Genomic DNA, 16,687 nt, shown 5'->3' with positions numbered 1-16,687 from the left:
AAAGGTCTTGACTAATGCTAGGTAGATAGATTTCTTTGCAACACACTGAAAGAAATAGGAAGAATGCCTTTCTCGAAACTGACATGGCCATTTAGTTGACTTCTATTTGCAAAATCTGAGAAGGTTCAGATTTGCATGTTGACTGCAGACATTTTGGTCTGCTTACTTTAATTTACTTTTTCAGAAATCTACTCTGATCAGTAAGTAAGGTCATGGACATAATTTACACTTTTCCTTTTGTGACCAGCCTGATCTGTACCTGGTATAGGCCTAGGCCAGAGGAGCAGAGGTGCATTAGGTGCCATCAAATGAAAGATCCTACCATATTAAATCATACCTGCAACAACAACTAAGTGTGTAGGGGGCTTGGCTTTTAGACCATAAGAGGAGGAGGTTAAATCATAGGAAATAGTAGTAAAGTTAAGGTTTGTGTGAGATTCCTAATTTCATATTATTAGCCCTTGACTCTTAAGAATGTTTTGAACTACAATTCTCTAATTTCCTGATTTTCAGATGCATGCTTTCATTTCAGTGGAACTTGAACATTAAACTTAGAACTTTGCAGTTTCCATACTTAGAGCTACTGTATTTTCTGCACGTTTAACCCACACCTCCCCCCAAAACTAGCTGGTGGAAATAGGGGTGTACATTATATGTAAAATACAGATCCCCATGGGTCTGGGAATTTGGTGGCAGGGGAGCAGTGGCAGTGTTATAATTGCCATAGTTCTGGGATCCATGATAATTAATGCTCACTGTTTCCCCAGCACCAAATTTCTGGATCTGAGGGAGCCTCCCAGCCAGATGACCTGGCTTCATATACTGGATCATGTTGGCATGCGAGGTTGGTCCGTAGCTGGAATTGGTGTGCTTGATCAGACTGAGCGTCAGGTCAGACCTGATGTACCATGTTGGACCTGGCACACAGTCCTGGACCCAGCATGCTAGGTTTGTCCATGGGCCCCATCCAGCTCACAGGACTGGCTGCAGGTTCAGCTCCCTAGCTGCTGTTTCTTAGTTAATACAAAGAAGATGTTTTTCCCCTTCATGCTGCCTTTCAAAAACAAGGTGCATATTATATAAGGGGGATGTGATGTATGCAAGAAAAATATGGTATTAAAAAAAAATCTACTGGAATTTTGTCTTGCATTCTTTTTTTTTTTAATGATCCTTTTACAGTCCTCATCTTTTTACCTACAGTCTTTTCCTCTCTGAATTCTTCCTGCCTTTTGTTGTCTTTACTTCCCTTTTGCCTCTGCCTGAGCTTCAGAAGCATTACATAAAATACCAATTGCTGCTGTGTGATTTTGTTGATAGTATGCTATGCTGAGTTTGGCCTGTACAGATCCAAAGAATCTACTTGGTGATTGACAGAAAATAAAATACTTCCTACAGAATCAATATGCTACTAGCAGTAGCAGTAACCAAGTGATTTTTAAGGCTGTATAAAGCATCTTACTGGTGTGAAATAGGGAAAGAGACCTTTCCAGAGTAATGCAGACTTTAAAAATGGGTCTTGTTTGTTTGGAAAGTAAATATGCCCATTTCCTTTTTAATGTGCTACTAACCACTATGTCTCCACAGTGGGCAAAACTCCAAATTGCCCTTGGAATTACTGATGCTGCCAACTCTTGGCTGATCACCAAGTGGTTTGTAATATACTTGACACATGGGAAGTACTCCTTTTGATGTGTGAAATGCACATAAGAGAAATGTATTGCTTCTGTCATTAGATCAAATACTAATTTGCTCTGGCTTTAAATGTAGGCCTTTTGTCTCCATTGATTTTGTAAATTTCTTCTTTTTCTCCAAGCTCTCCTTTTTTCTGACTGCTTGTCATTATCATGCCACTTAATTTTATGCATGATTTTTTAAGCAGGTGGGAATTGAAAATGGAAAATCAAGCTAAATGCTTTGACGGTCTTTTTAAAATAGTTGGATACATTGAAACCCATTAATAATATTTGTAGTCAATTATATTAGCTGTACAAGCTAAAATAATAATAGTTTATAACACTTTTCCTCCAAGAATCTCAGGATGCATCACAAACATTAAGTAAGTCTCACAAGTTCACTGAAAAACAGATATATGCTATTCACAATTTAAGGGTAATTAAATTGAAGCAAAGAGGTGCTCGATGACTTGCCCATGGTCCTACAGCAAGGCAGTGATGGAGCAAAAAACATAATCCTGGATCCTGATTCCTGCTTCTCCCACTAACCACTATTTACATATCAGTTACTGATAATGATCATTTTTTATATATCAGACCATGAACTAGTCACCTTGGAGCCAGAGAGGAGATTTCAGACATGCCTTCCCACACATTTGGCTAGGTGACATTCTGGTCATGCCTTTCTATAGAATCAGCACCTGGAGTGTAAATAAAAAAGAGCTGATGGGCTGATCCTGTTAAAAAAAAAAAAATGAAAACATGCATGTTTGGTTTTCATCATGGTTCTTTTGTTTCCTGCTGCTGCTTTTCTGGAATCCTTACTACATCTCTTTCCCAGACCCTGGTCACTGCAGAACTCTACCAGCAAATACTACTTACTTCCTCAAGATCATTTCCCACACCGAAATACAGCTTGCTGCTGCTTTCTCTGCCAGCAGGCTTCCCTCAAACCTGCATATCTAAAGTTCTTGGCTTCACTGATTCCAGAGTTTCCTTGAACTGGGTGAAAACAAGTCATAGTTGGGACTTAAGTCTCTTCTTAATGTGTCACTGTGGTAGGGAAAACTCCTGTTGTTTCAGAGGTAGTCCTTCATAAAACAAATCTATTTTTATTTTTTAGTTCTGATATTGTATATTTATTGTTATCCTTTTAAATAGGAATTTGATAACCAGATGTTTCCTACAGTATTGCTTGTAACAAGGACTGTGGAGACATGGTTGTGTGCTTTCCCTTTAACCTCCCCCTTCCCTGATTTTTTTTTTTTCATTTTGTAGTATGAGAACAGTATAATAAAAACACATTATGCCAGTCAGGGAGTGCCCTTTTTTAGGTTACATCAGGAAATTCAACTTGGAAACTCCATGTGAGACAGCCCTCCCTTCCCCTGCTGTTCATATCATTGTGGGCCTGTATGGGGGAGTGGTATGTGTTTATCCCTGTAAGGAAATTTCAACTCTTTATAGTTATAAACATAGCTCAAAATATTAGAAATAATTGGCTTCATGCATGAAAAATAGAGTAACTTCTCTGTTGGAGGGTGCCTTGTGGTAACATTTCAGTATTGCTGTGGGACTGCATGAATAAAATTGATTTGCAACTGATGAGTCAGTGTCCTGGGGTTTGTAGTCAGATGACTTAAATGCATGGTACTCTGTGTGTGTGTGTGTGTGTGTGTGTGTGTGTGTGTGTGTGCGTGCTTAAAAACTATAATTGTTTATATCACATGAGCCAGTGCTTACGTATTGTTTTTATTTGGTTTTTGGAGGAAGACTGATAAAGAGGAGCTCTGTTGCCTGCAGAACGGTGCTCATTAGCTAGCTCACATGGCAGGTGAGCATAGATAGGACAGTTCACACGTTTTGTGCGCTTCTGATCAGTATAGGTCAGGGATTTCAAACTTAGTCGGCTTTGTGGGCTGGATGAGTGGCCTGCAGCCAGTCTGCAGGCCAGATCAGACTGACATACTGGCGCCACATTTCAGATCCAGCACGTGTCCTGGAGTGGCCAGAGTGGGCACCATATGTGGCACAGTCCTGCTTCTGCCACTCTGAGGCTGTGTTGCATGCAGCAGCCGCTCTGCTGCTCTGGGATGTGAGCTGGGGCCAGTGCCACTTGTGTCAGGTGGGCCCATCCGGCATGCCCTGCCTGCAGCCAGTGGGTCAACTCAGAACCACAGGCAGCACTGGAGTATGGACCATTTGACAACCCAGTAAAGGGGCTTTATTTTAGGGAAATTCTAACTCAGATGTGTAGTATACCATGATGGCATGTTGCTGAAGTCAGTAATGGATGATTTCAGCACTTGCATGACCTTGCCTGTGGAAGTTTGTTTATGGAATTTGCATGGGATCGTGCTCAATGAATCCTGTAGCCAATAGCATCAGTGTCTAAACTGTAGCCCTGGTTGTTAGGAGAGCAGTATATTTTTCACTCCTTTATTAGGCAGTTTGCTGCATGGAACAAATGAGCATTGTTAAACTGATGAGAGCAAGTCAAAGATCAGTGTTCCATTATGTCCACAGTGTTCCACAGTGTATTGCAGCATACCAAGACTTGTCTCTGTATTTGCGTTATACTTACTGTGTGTGAGGACTTAGAGGTTATGGGGTAACAGAAAACTTGTAGGGGTAAGGAGGGGCTCCCTTTTATCCTATTATTTTGTCACTGACATAGTTTACGTCAGTAGTCTCTAACACACTGAAATCAGTACTTGGATGAAAAATAGACAGGGAAGAAAACTAGAGAGACTCACCCTTCTAAGGATGCTTAATTACTCTCATATTAGAAGTAATGCATTTTCCATTTGCAAGTGCAGTCAGGAAATTCCAGCTCCCTGCACTAAGTATTTTGAATAATTTCCAGCCCATCTTTTTTCAATGTAAAGCCTGCAAGATTCTACCCCTTAAAATGCTGAAAGCATTTCAGTACTTCAGATTGGAATGGTTTCAAAATTCTCCCTTACAGATGGTTGCACTGTTAAGGAATCAGCCTCTTTTAAATCAGGAAGTGATGCAATCTATTTGGTTACTTTGAGATATTTCTGAGGGAGATTCTGTCTTTGAGACAGAACTAGAAGGAGTTTGTGATCTTTCTTTGATACTTGAAAATGGTGTTTCTTTTCCCAAGCAGCAGAGAGAAAACTTGTTGTTTTTCTTTGCAAAGAACATGTACAGATTTTCATTTGCCTTTTTAAACGAATTGTGGAAAATGTATATTTTTAAACCTAACCATCCCCAGTACATAATTAGTGTTATCCTTAAGGGGTTAAAAAACCCTTAAGAGTGAGTTAGGGAAATAGTCAATGGTACTTTAGTACACTCTGTACCTTACTGACACCAGAACTGTTTGAACAATATTTTCCCATTTGATAAAAGGCAATTATCTTTGCATCTTTTGGAGTGCAGCATGTAGTAAAACACAAAACAGTAGGATAAGTGCTTTCTGCCTTGTAAACTTTATTATATTTTTGTGTGTGCTTAGACTACTGGTGGGATTCATTTAGGTATAGTCAGTGATGATTCAGGTAAAAGCATTACAAGACTAAAATAAATCTTTCATCTTTGGCCCAGATTCAGTCCTTATTGATAATCAAGCCATCTGTTATCTGAGGACATACCTTGTCCAGTTGGGCTTTAAAATGGACTAGGGTAGATAGTTAATCTTGACTTACATTCTTACAAGAGATGCATCATTTTATACTCCTCAAGATGCATCTCATCCTCACTGCAGCCCCCCTCATGTCACAAAAGTATGCCTACAGAAAGACGACAATGTTTTTCAGGATTGTTATGCTAGTGAAATACAAGAGGACAAAACACCTCAGAAACAGCATTTCTCTTCTACCCCATGATAAAAATCTTAGGAAGAGAATATATTTTACAGTGCATCACGCAATGAAATCCTGATCTGCAACTGGGGCCCCTTAAATGCTACTGCAGTACATATAATAAATAGACATAGTAATAGTACAGCATCAATTAATCCTGAGTACAGGTCCACTGCAGTCAGCTAAGCATGCTGGCTGTAATTCACATTTTATAAACTGCTAGTAACAAAAAGCATAGAAACATACTGCCCTCCAGTGGGGCCACATCAGTCACAGTACTGACCTATTACCATCAACTCTGCAATGCAGTATTTCTTGTATTATCAAGAGGGCTTTTTTTTTTTTTCTGTGGTCATCTACATTAATATTATCTCTAGGACCATAACCAGAGTACATTTTATGGAGGTATAAGGCCTTTAAAGTCTGTGTACGGTTTACTGGTAAATGTGGCAGTTTCAGAACATGGTATTTAGCTAAATAAGCATGCAGTTGGAAACTCCCAATGGAGGGCATTGTCATTCTCTTATTCATTTTCAGTACCTTCCATTTGAAAAAGCTGCAGCTAAGGGCTTATCTGCAAAAAGGGTGTACCAGACTAATTATACTGGCATAATTAAAGGGACAAAATCTTTCTTGTGTAGTATTATTACTGCAACAACGTTTATACCATTATAGCTTATCCTTGCATGAAAAGGAGACTAAACTGTACTGAGATAAAAGCCCTTTGCAACTGCTTCCAAACTAGAGGTTGTACTGGTATAATTATTTTGGCTTAAAAAAATCAACTCCCTAATCAAAAGAGTTATGCTGATTGAAAAACTATGGGTGGACCATCCCTGAGTCTTAAATACAATGTTTGTATCCTCCTGACTGTCACTGAGTAGAAAAAAAATCAAGAGATAAGAATTAAACAAAGTTTCCTGAATAAAATCTGGTTTTGATTTTTTTTCTTTTTTCTTTTCTTTTCTTTAAATTTCCAACAGGTTTGTCCCAGCACTTAGTTACAGACTACAAACAAGTTGTAGGACTTCTGGAAGAAGGAATAGCTAAGAGGTATTTAAAAATAAAAATAAACTCTGTTTCTCCTATTTCTCCCAATGTTGATGGTGCAATTATTGGTTTCTCTGACACAGTTGAAAATGGCTTCTTGAATTTAATCAGAAATGAAGAATAATTCATCTAAGAGAGGACTTCAAGTCTCCCAAACACTGTATGGTAAATACTGCATAGCATCATATAGCCCTAAATAGTGGTTACAGAGGCCCACAGAAAGGATATTTGCATTGCAACAAATCTGATTGCATCCTGACGTTTTGGATACGTGTACATTTGAAGCCATTTCCAAAAGAGAACATTTCAAAAGGGCAGCAGCTTAAAAAAATATGTTGGGTTAAGTTCTTCAGGGGACATATTTTGACAGGGGCCTCTTAGATTATGATAATGTGCACAGATCAGTCATTAAGGCTTCTGTCTGTCTGATACAGGAGTAAATGTTGGGAGTTTATGTATATGGCAGCCCCATTCCTGACTAGCATACCAGAGATTTCTAGTGTTTGGAGCCCTAGTCTGAAGCTGAGAGCTGTAGCAACTCATAACCTCTGGGGACTGACACAAAGAAGAACTCGAAACGCTTGTGCAACAGTCCACAAGAAATAGACATAAAGGTGAGGGACAGACATTACACATAAACCGGTTTAATGATCAGAAACTGGTTTAAACCTATAATAGAATAGATGTTCTGTGCACATAATCCAGTTTCAAAATGGCTGAAACCAGTTTGAGATAAACCTGGTTGAATGTAGTAGTATCAGACTTAATTGATTTGGGTCAGATCAGTTTAAGCAATGTCTGTCCCAGACCCCTTGCTGGTTTAAGATATACCAGACTCCCCCAGCATCCTGGCATGCTCTCTGGGCTGGGCTTTCCGCTCCACAGTAAAGCTAGCCCCTCCCATCTGTTCCCTGGCTGGAGCTGTGGTAGAGGCTGCAGGCACAACAGGATCTGCCTGGCTTCCTCTGCCCTACCTACCACCTCACTGCTTTCTGCTTAAGCAGGAATCCCCCACCTTCCTCCCTCCCTCCCTCCTATCTCCCACAGCACAGACCCCAGCCCCATGAACCCCATGCATGTGGTATGCTAGCTAAGGCTGAGAGGTGTCTGTGTGTGTGTATCTCTCCAATTTCACTGGGACAGGCAGACTGAACAGTGACCACTTAGGAGCTAATCAACAGGTCAGCTGGTAAGCTGTTTAAGAAGAGTTTGAACTAATGGAGAGAGGCTATTTTTTTGCTGATGGGATTATAAACACTATTATCATTCCCCTGGTGGCTTGCTTGCCTGTCAATTTGCTGCAGGCAGTATAAAGAAGCAGGGAGGGAGATTGAAAAGCTCCATGTCAGCAGCAGTTGCATGCAGTGCACACCCCAACCTTGCCTCAGAGTGCTAGCAGGGGGCTAGGGTCTAGCTACACTCCCACCCCTTGAGCAGCCAGTGGGGAAAAGCCTGAGACATTGCAGGCAGACCTCCCTAATCAGAGCTTCTGCTGGGGCATGGCCACACCCCTCCCCCTTCAGCTCAGCACTGTACAAGGGAAGGGAGGGCTGCTCTAGCACCCCCTGGCTTCTAGCCTGGGGCACTGCAGGCATGTGCCTGAATTTCCTCAGTCCAGGGAGAATGTCCAGTTACAAACCAGTTCAGCTTAGTCAGGTTAGACCAACCTGTAAAGGTTGAATCAATTCAGGATCAGGCTTTTTGAATGTCTGTCCCTAGCCAAAAGCACATGTTTGAACAAAAGTTAATTTGCAAAACTCTAGGGTCATAAAAATGTGTTATTGGTTCCCAATACCTTCTGAAATTTTAGCTGAAATGTTTTTATCAATTTAAGGTGTAATGTTGCTTTCATGAAGACCAGCTCTAGCCATTTAAGTTCTGTTTTGAAAGTTTAGTTCAGAGTTCAGTAAATCCTAAGTCTTAAGTCTTACCATTTTTCTGGATGTACTTCATCTAGGATTCATAGATAGAATGAAGATGAGAATCATTGATCTTTTCTCCCTATACAAGGTTTTAATTTTTGGAAGAGGTGCAGCGGAGAATGATGGTTAATATTACCACTTTATTTTTGTACAGCGAATGCGTCATTAAAGCTAAATGGGCCTGGATCCAACCAAAGGGCCACCACCCAGCATAAAGTTACCAGTGACTCATGTACATTTCCTATCTGATTCTAATGTATACATTTTCTTTTTTGTATTTCATAAATACCCACTAGCTGCTAGTAAACAAACACTTTTATGACAAATTTGTTTTACAAACGTTTAAAAAATGTTATACAACATATAGTGCACAGGTACTAGAAAACAGCTTTAAGAAAGTAGCACCCTAGCTAGATCAGTAACCCTGAGAGAGAAAGAGAGAGAGTTGTTGTTAGTCAATGATTTTTGTTTCTATTGGCAGCCTTGGGTACCCTCACAACAGGGGAATGGAAGGTAAATGGAAAGGAGAAGCCTGAAGATGCTGATCACGGTTTCAGTATTGATGTAAATCTAAACTGTTAGCATTGAGGGAGAAAAGGGAGGTAGAATACCAAGGACACTGCACACATTTTATGCAATGTGTATATAACAAACGAACTAAAGAAAAGCTGCGTCAGCACTGAGGCAAGATATATGCAGCGCGGTTTAGTTTTACCACTCAACACTTGTGATCATTCGATATAATTTCATAATCAAACTACTAAATAGTTCATTAACAAAATGTTATTTTATATACTAAACTATTGTATTAATGATTTGAATACAAGGAATAGAAAGCTTACTGACAAGACTTGGAAGAGCTTGCAGATGTTCTCGAGGACAGAATTAGAATTCAAAAGGATCTTAATAAATTATAGAATTGGGTGATGGGCAACAGAATTAAATTAAAAATGAAACAGGTATTAGGTGCTGCAGTTTGAGAAGCAAAACTGAATGCACAAATACAGAATGAGAAATAATTATTTAGGCAGTAGTACTATCAAGAAGGTTCTGAGGGTTATGGTGCATTACAAACTCTACCTGAGTTGTCAGTGTTATGTTGCCAAAAGAGGAAATGTACATTTGGACTCCATTCAACAGAAGTTTTGAATAGAAGACTTAGGAAGTAATAATATCACTCTGCACAACACTGCTTAGGCTCAGCTGTAGTATCCTGTCCAATGCTGGGCACTGCATTTTAAGATAGCTGAAGAGGCACTGCAGGAAATCCACAGCTAAGCAACAAAGACAAGAAAGGCTTGGTATGCAAGCTGATGAGGAAAGGTTGAGAGAACTAGATATACTTAGTCTGGAGAAAAGGAGATTAAGCAGGGGAGATGATAGCAATTTTTTAAATTATTGAAATGTTGACATGGAAGCTGATTTGTAAGAAAAGTGCATCTTGCATTACTGTTGGGGGTTGGACTGGATGTTATGTTGAAAGTCCCTTTCCCACTGGTTCTGTAGTTTTATGTTTCTGTCATTACAGTATGGGCTCACCACCACTGAAATACAAATAAAAGATGTAGAAAAAATGTAGGAGCTGGTACCTTGCTCATTGTGTCTTGTACAAACCACAGGATTAATTTGTATTGTGCACAAAAGTAGGTTGTTTAATCTATTTCTAGATAAATATTTGACATCAAATCATTAATAAGTCATTATTTTCATAAACTATTCTACAGAAGATTTAATATTATAAATATTATTAAGTGTGTTCAAAGGAGCTACAATTGTTAGTTCTAAAAATTAATTATACAATTTGTACTATATAATTGTTTCTTGTTTTAGTTGCTAACATGTTTCTTATGTACCACACACTAAATTTGGTCAGTGATATTTGTATAAAAAACACAGCACACACAAACTTCCAAAAACACAGTGTTGCCACCAAGAAAAACAAAGCAAACAAAAACCTAAATAATGCCAGTAGGACATTAAAAAAATAATAAAGAGCACACTATGTGCCTTATGCAAATAATCTAGCATGAACATCCTCCTACAAAAATTCACACACGCAATAAGAGTTGCCAAGACAATGTCTCCTTCCCCTTCAATAATGCCTTGTGTTGTAGATGTATTAGAAACCTATACTGCCCTTTTTCTTCTTCCTCTTTTGCCTGTCATGCCAACACCTCGAGGTACTTTCCCTCTTCTCTTTTGTCCTCCTGGCTAGGGACAGACATTACACATAAACCGGTTTAAGTGATCAGAAATTGGTTTAAACCTGTAACAGAACAGATATTCGGCACACATAAACCAGTTTGAAAATGTCTGAAACCAATTTGAGATAAATGTTGAATGTAGTATCAGACTTAACTGATTTGGGTCAAACTGGTTTATGCAATGTCTGGCCCAGATCGTTTCCTGGTTTAACTTAAACCAGAGTCCCCCAGCATCCCAGATGCTTTGCAACCCTGGGCGGGGCTCTGCTGTCTTCCAGCCCAGCAGGGCTGGCCCCGCCCCTCTGCTCCCTTGCTAGAGCTCCAGCTGAGACTGTAGGCATAGCAGGGCCTGCCTGGCTTCCTCCTGCTCACCCCACCCCACCACCACTCCATGCTCAAGCAGGGATTCCCCCCTCCCCTGTGCCTTACACAAACACCTCTCAGCATTAGCTAGCAGACCACATGCTGGCTATGGTCCATGCTGTGGGAGACAGCACAAAGGCAGACAGGATGGTATCAGCTTAGGGCTTTTTGGAGCTAATCAACAGGTCGCTAGTAATGTCCCTCTGTTCCTTCCTTGGAAAAAGTTGTTTAAGAAGAGAGAGGCTTTGTTATGTTTGATGGGCTGATAAACAACTCCCTGTGTAACTCCCTGCTGTGTAACTAGAGGCATGTGTAGATGAAACAGGGGCCCTAAATGAATGCAGTGGGTTTTAAAAAACACCGCTTCGATTTAGGGCTGATTAAACCCCCATGTCATGCACACACCCCGCTGATTTACCTGCCTCTCAGGTGGGGAGGGGAGAGCGAGCTGCCGAAGGGCAGAAAGGTCCCTGGGCTGTGGGGGGGGGGGGGGGGCGCTTGTGCTTCCCTCTGCAGCAGCTGCAACGCCCCCCAGGTGGCAGCCACCTGCAGGCACCTGGCTTGGGTGGTCCCAGGTGGCACTGCAGTTGGGGAGGGGAGCACCGAGTCCCCATGCAGCTCAGGCAGGCTCCAGGGGTGGGGAAGGGGGAGATCAGGCTCGCCGCTTTTCTTGGGTGGAGCTGCTTTCCTGGGCTTCTGTCAGGCTGTCTGCAGGGCTTCCTGCAGAGCTGTGGAGCTTCACAGAGCCCGGTGCTTCACTCCATAGCTGTAGAGGCAGCAAATTAAAACTCCTCAAAGGAGTTTTAGTTTGCTGTGCCCCAAGTCATTTAAGGCGCGTTACACTGCCAAATTTCCTACAGCAGCTGGAATTAACGTGCAATATGCCACCGGGGCATGCAAACACCGACACCATTAAAGCAGTACAAAAGCATTTAGCCCACTTTAAAGTGTCATGCAAACATGCCTCTCGTTTCGCCTGCACACTGTCTAGATGCTCTGTTATCAATAGCAAAAGAGGGAACCGCTCCCTAATCAGAGCATCCTGCCAGGTCCTGGCCACTCCCTCCCCTGCAGCACAGCATTGTGGAATGGAAGGGAGGGCTGCTGTAGCACCCCCCCACCTGCTTCTAGCCTGAGCCATTGCAGGCATGTGTCTGCATTGCTTCAGTCCAAAAGGGATGTCTACAGGAACAAACTGGTTTAGCCTAGTCAGGTTACACTAACCTGCAAAGATTGAATCAATTCAGGCTCAGGCTTTTTGAATGTCTGTCCTTAGCCAAGTTTTAGGGCTCTTCTGTCCTTATTTGTGCTTACCCAAGAACCATGATGACCTTTTTGTCTCTTCTCTTCTTCTGCTTTTAGTTCCTTAATTTTCCTTTCTCCTAACCAGTTGCCATCCTCCTGCAAGATTTGAAGGAGCATTTTATTCCCATTTGTGTTATTGGTGCACTAGGTTGGTTATAACTCTTGGCATTGTATGGCCAGGTGGTTTGTGGAGGCTTTTTGCTAGTTGTAAAAGGCAGGAAGCCACAGGCAGACTGCAGTTCCTACAGTCAGTGTGACTTACTCACGCATATCAATCCAATAAAAACCATGCTGACTCCTATCCAGTGCATTATTTCTTGTCCATCACTACCATGACCCTCTAGTTGTCAGTGGCACAACAAAAAAAAAGCTATAAGCTTTGATTGCATCACAGAAATTGCCAGTGGCAATGCCTGTTATGAGCCTCGGGTGTGGCTGAAATGATGCTCTGGTGTGTTCAGCATGGCCCATGTAGCTGTTATCCGTTGTCAGCAATGGGAAATTTTTGTATGAAAGACAAGCCCTTAATGTGATGAAGTGGTGGATGTAGAAACTGGCTGATACCCACCTAAAGCAAAATATGACTCTTAGACATGACTGAACAATAAGAAAGAATGAACCAGTCAGTTTGGTACAGACAAAAAGGACAATTCTGGCTAGGCCCCCTTCTGCTATCTGGCAGTTTGCCAGCACATGGCCTTATGGTGCAGTGGTTACAAAGATTGGCATTAACTAAGAAAGGAAACTGAAAGCTCTGAACTATGCAAAAAAGCAGCAGCAATTGGAGCCCCATTTTTGTTCCACTAAAGCCCTCTCATGCATCCTAGACCTCTTGTAAACTACAGCAATCTCAGGTCATCTGGCTTAGTTATGGATCTTTGGATTCAAAGTCTGAACATGAGTAATGAGGAGAGAACAAATGGACAGAGAAACTCAACTTTATGGTGTATCCATGATGTAAGACTGGGGAGGAGCACATGTAACTGTAATAAATTAATGCATTACATTATTCATCTCAACTTTCCTTGAACGTAATGAACCACATACATTTTCCTTGCACTTCTCTGTTTCTGCAACTGAGATAGCTACCCAAACAGGTCCCGAATCAGTGATTTTCTGACCCCCATTTTGTAAGTTGCATCCTCCTCTCTGTTTATGTTTGTTATATTGCTTTGTACCTTTATGATTGCATGTTATGGATACTAAAAACAGTAACATCTTGTCATTGCAATAACACAGGATCTTCTCCAACAACCTTAAAGAGCCTATGGAATTTTTCTTTATTTTTAAACTTTATTCTGCTCCTCCTTTTCCCCTTCTGTTTTCCCTTTCCTTCCTCTTGTGTATCTTCTGAAAGTTCACCACCTACCCCCAGAGTTATGCATACACAAGTCTGAGTAACATTGTTCTATTGGACAGATGCATCAGACAGTTCAATACAGCTCATACTAGCTAGATCTTAGTGCAGTTTTCTGGCCCTGCCAAAAGGCCAGGATGGGGGCAAAAGCCTTGGCCCCAGAATGTTGAAGGGAAGTTGGGATATGACATTTTCTTCACTGGTTAAACTTTCAAGCTGTATTTTGCTTTTCTTTAAGACCCTAAATTTTCTTCCTATAACTTTTTAATATGTTTCTAGACTATTCTGAGGACCACCAGAGTTCAAAGCTAGCTTTAATTTACTTTTGTCCTCCGCATTTGCAGGTCCCCTACCAAAGCACAGTTTGGTCAGGTCCAAGAGTTTAGTCTGCTGAATTTTTTAAATTTGCAGTACTTAAGTTCTAGCCTTCACTAATCAGTTCCATTTCTTATTTGCACTCTTTCTGAATACAGAGAACTAAACTGTCCCAAGTGAACTTATTTTCCTTGCATTTTTGTTTGTAGAATCACAGCAGCTACGCATATTCATGATGCCAGCAGCAGATCCCATGCCATCTTCACTATCCACTACACTCAGGTTAGCTAAAAAATTCCAACTGCCTTATCTTTTCCATCCCAAAAGAGAGTGTTCAGGAGACTTGCCCAGTTTTGCAGTCATCATTCTGTGCTACTTTTAGTAATAACAATGGAACTTATTTCCTGCTACCTATTTCCTGTGGATCACATTGCATATTTGTTCCACTTCATATGCCACCTCACATGCTTGTTCCCTTGTGTCAGTTTGTCATTAAGATATTAAACCAAAGACTCACTGCTAAAGGGAAAATTTTAGGTTGAAAAATGACAATCAAAAAGCAGCACTGCCCCCAAGGGAATTTTTAAAACCTGTGTGTGGAAATGTGTTTTACAGTTTCATAACTAGATCTAGACAGGGTACAGAGGTGGGTGGATGAGAATAGGATGGAATTCAATGGAGACAAGTGCAGGGTACTGCATCTAGGGAGAAGGAACCAGCAACACACATATAAGCTGGGGAACACCTTTCTTGTCGACACGGTGGTAGAAAGGGATCTTGGAGTCATTGTTGACTCCAGGATGAACATGAGCCACCAATGCGAGGAAGCAGCCAGTAAGGCTAACCGCACCTCGTTGTGCATCTACAGATGCATCACAAGTAGGTCCAGGGAGGTGATCCATCCCCCTCTATGTGGCATTGGTCAGGCCACAGTTGGAGTACAGTGTCCAGTTCTGGGTGCCGCACTTCAAGAGGGATGTGGCTAGAGGAGGGCCACTTGAATGGTCAAGGGGCAGCGAGTCAGGCCCTACAAAGAGAGGCTAAAGGGCCTGAACCTATTCAGCCTCCACAAGAGAAGGCTAAGGGGATCTGGTGGCCATTTATGAACTCACCAGGGGGGACCAGCAGGAATTGGGGGAGGCTCTGTTTCCCTGGGCACCACCCAGGGTTACTAGGAATAATGGCCACAAATCATTAGAGAGAAGGTTCAGGCTGGACATCAGGAGACATTACTTTACAGTTAGGGCTGCCGGGCTCTGGAATGGACTCCCAAGTGAGGTGGTACTCTCTCCTACTTCAGGGTCTTCAAGAGGAATCTGGACAGATATTTGGCTGGGGTGATATGACCCTGGCACCCGTTCCTGCCTGGGGCAGGGGGTCGGACCTGATGATCTGTTTAGGTCCCTTCCGACCCTAAGCACTATGATACTATGATACTATGATCACATTTTGTGACCTATTGTTACTATTTACTGGTTAGGATTGTGAGATCCAGAACAGAATAAGTTTAATGCCTACTCCAGGATTTTGTTTTTCTGGCATTTCCTAATGTGCTTACCTCCTTAACATCCTGGCACTTATTATGTTGTATCTGGTGTGATACATCCTTTCTTTGGGGGGACTATATTCTTCACTGGCAAGAAATGTTATCTCAGTTATCTAGTAGACCTTTTCTATTTCAAGCTTCTGACATCCTGTAATCTTAGAACATGAGGATTTTTTTTAGCAGTTTCACAAAAGAACCTTGGAATACGCTAGTACAAAGTGACTTTGTGAGGTTTGTGAGAAGCTATTTTCACACAGTCACTGGCAGGGAAGTTTTTTCAAGAAAAATCAGTGTAATAGAAAGTTTTGCATGCAAGTTAAGACAGCTGTTGAATTGATGGGATGCATATACTCTATGGCTTAAGGTCACATAGCAAGTCAGTGGAATTTCCAGAAATACAGTTCCTCAATAAAAAATGTGTAGTCTGTTGTACTAAATTGAATCATATTTTGATACATATTTTTCCCTTCAGGCTATTCTGGAGAATAATCTCCCTTCTGAAATTGCAAGCAAGATCAACTTAGTGGACCTTGCAGGCAGGTAATACTGTACCAGGGGGAACAAGAGCTCTGCTAAAATGTTAGCTGCTGTTTTCCACACAAAAATGACTGATGATTTTTTTAAAAAAGGAAATTAAATATTAAAAAACCTCATTATAATAAAGTTAAATCTGGCTTCTCTGTATGAAAGGAAAAATGTGAAGCTAAAATTATCACTCTGTCATGTATCTTCCTGTGTTGGGAGTTGGATATTATTAGACCAATATAAGAGCATAAGACTGGAAGGTACCTCTTGGGTCACTGGGTCCAGTCCCCCACTGTTGCAGGCAACCACATCATGTAATTTGTTTCATAGACTTAATGATCTTAGTCTCACAAGTGAGGTTGTTTGACTGCACTATTCCTGTTGGAAGGCTGTTCCAATTATTGGAAAAGATTTACCAAAATTGTGTGTGAAAAGGTTGAACCAAGACCATTGTTCTTCCCCGTTATTGCATAGCATGGAAGGGAGAAAAATTGGTAACTTGGTGCTCAGTACTAAACGAGGTAGCAGAATGCAATAAGATTAAAAGACTCTGTGTGGTACATTCCCCTATCACTAACCACATTGCCCTGTTATCAT

The 16,687-nt window shown here is 41.3% G+C and overlaps 1 protein-coding gene across 1 annotated transcript in view; it reads left to right on the top strand.

The window, feature by feature from the left end:
- STARD9 (StAR related lipid transfer domain containing 9) overlaps positions 1–16,687 on the top strand; it is a 238,447-nt gene that overhangs the window by 111,492 nt on the left and 110,268 nt on the right. The window contains exons 8-10 of the mRNA XM_019496557.2: positions 6,487–6,556; positions 14,229–14,301; positions 16,038–16,105. Of these exons, the coding sequence (XP_019352102.2) occupies positions 6,487–6,556; positions 14,229–14,301; positions 16,038–16,105 (211 nt within the window). The remainder of the gene's footprint in view (positions 1–6,486; positions 6,557–14,228; positions 14,302–16,037; positions 16,106–16,687) is intronic.

Source organism: Alligator mississippiensis, chromosome 2, assembly GCF_030867095.1.
Source record: "Alligator mississippiensis isolate rAllMis1 chromosome 2, rAllMis1, whole genome shotgun sequence".
NCBI lineage: Eukaryota > Metazoa > Chordata > Crocodylia > Alligatoridae > Alligator > Alligator mississippiensis.
Note: the sequence above shows the minus strand (reverse complement) of the source record. Positions and strands in the feature narration are given on the sequence as shown.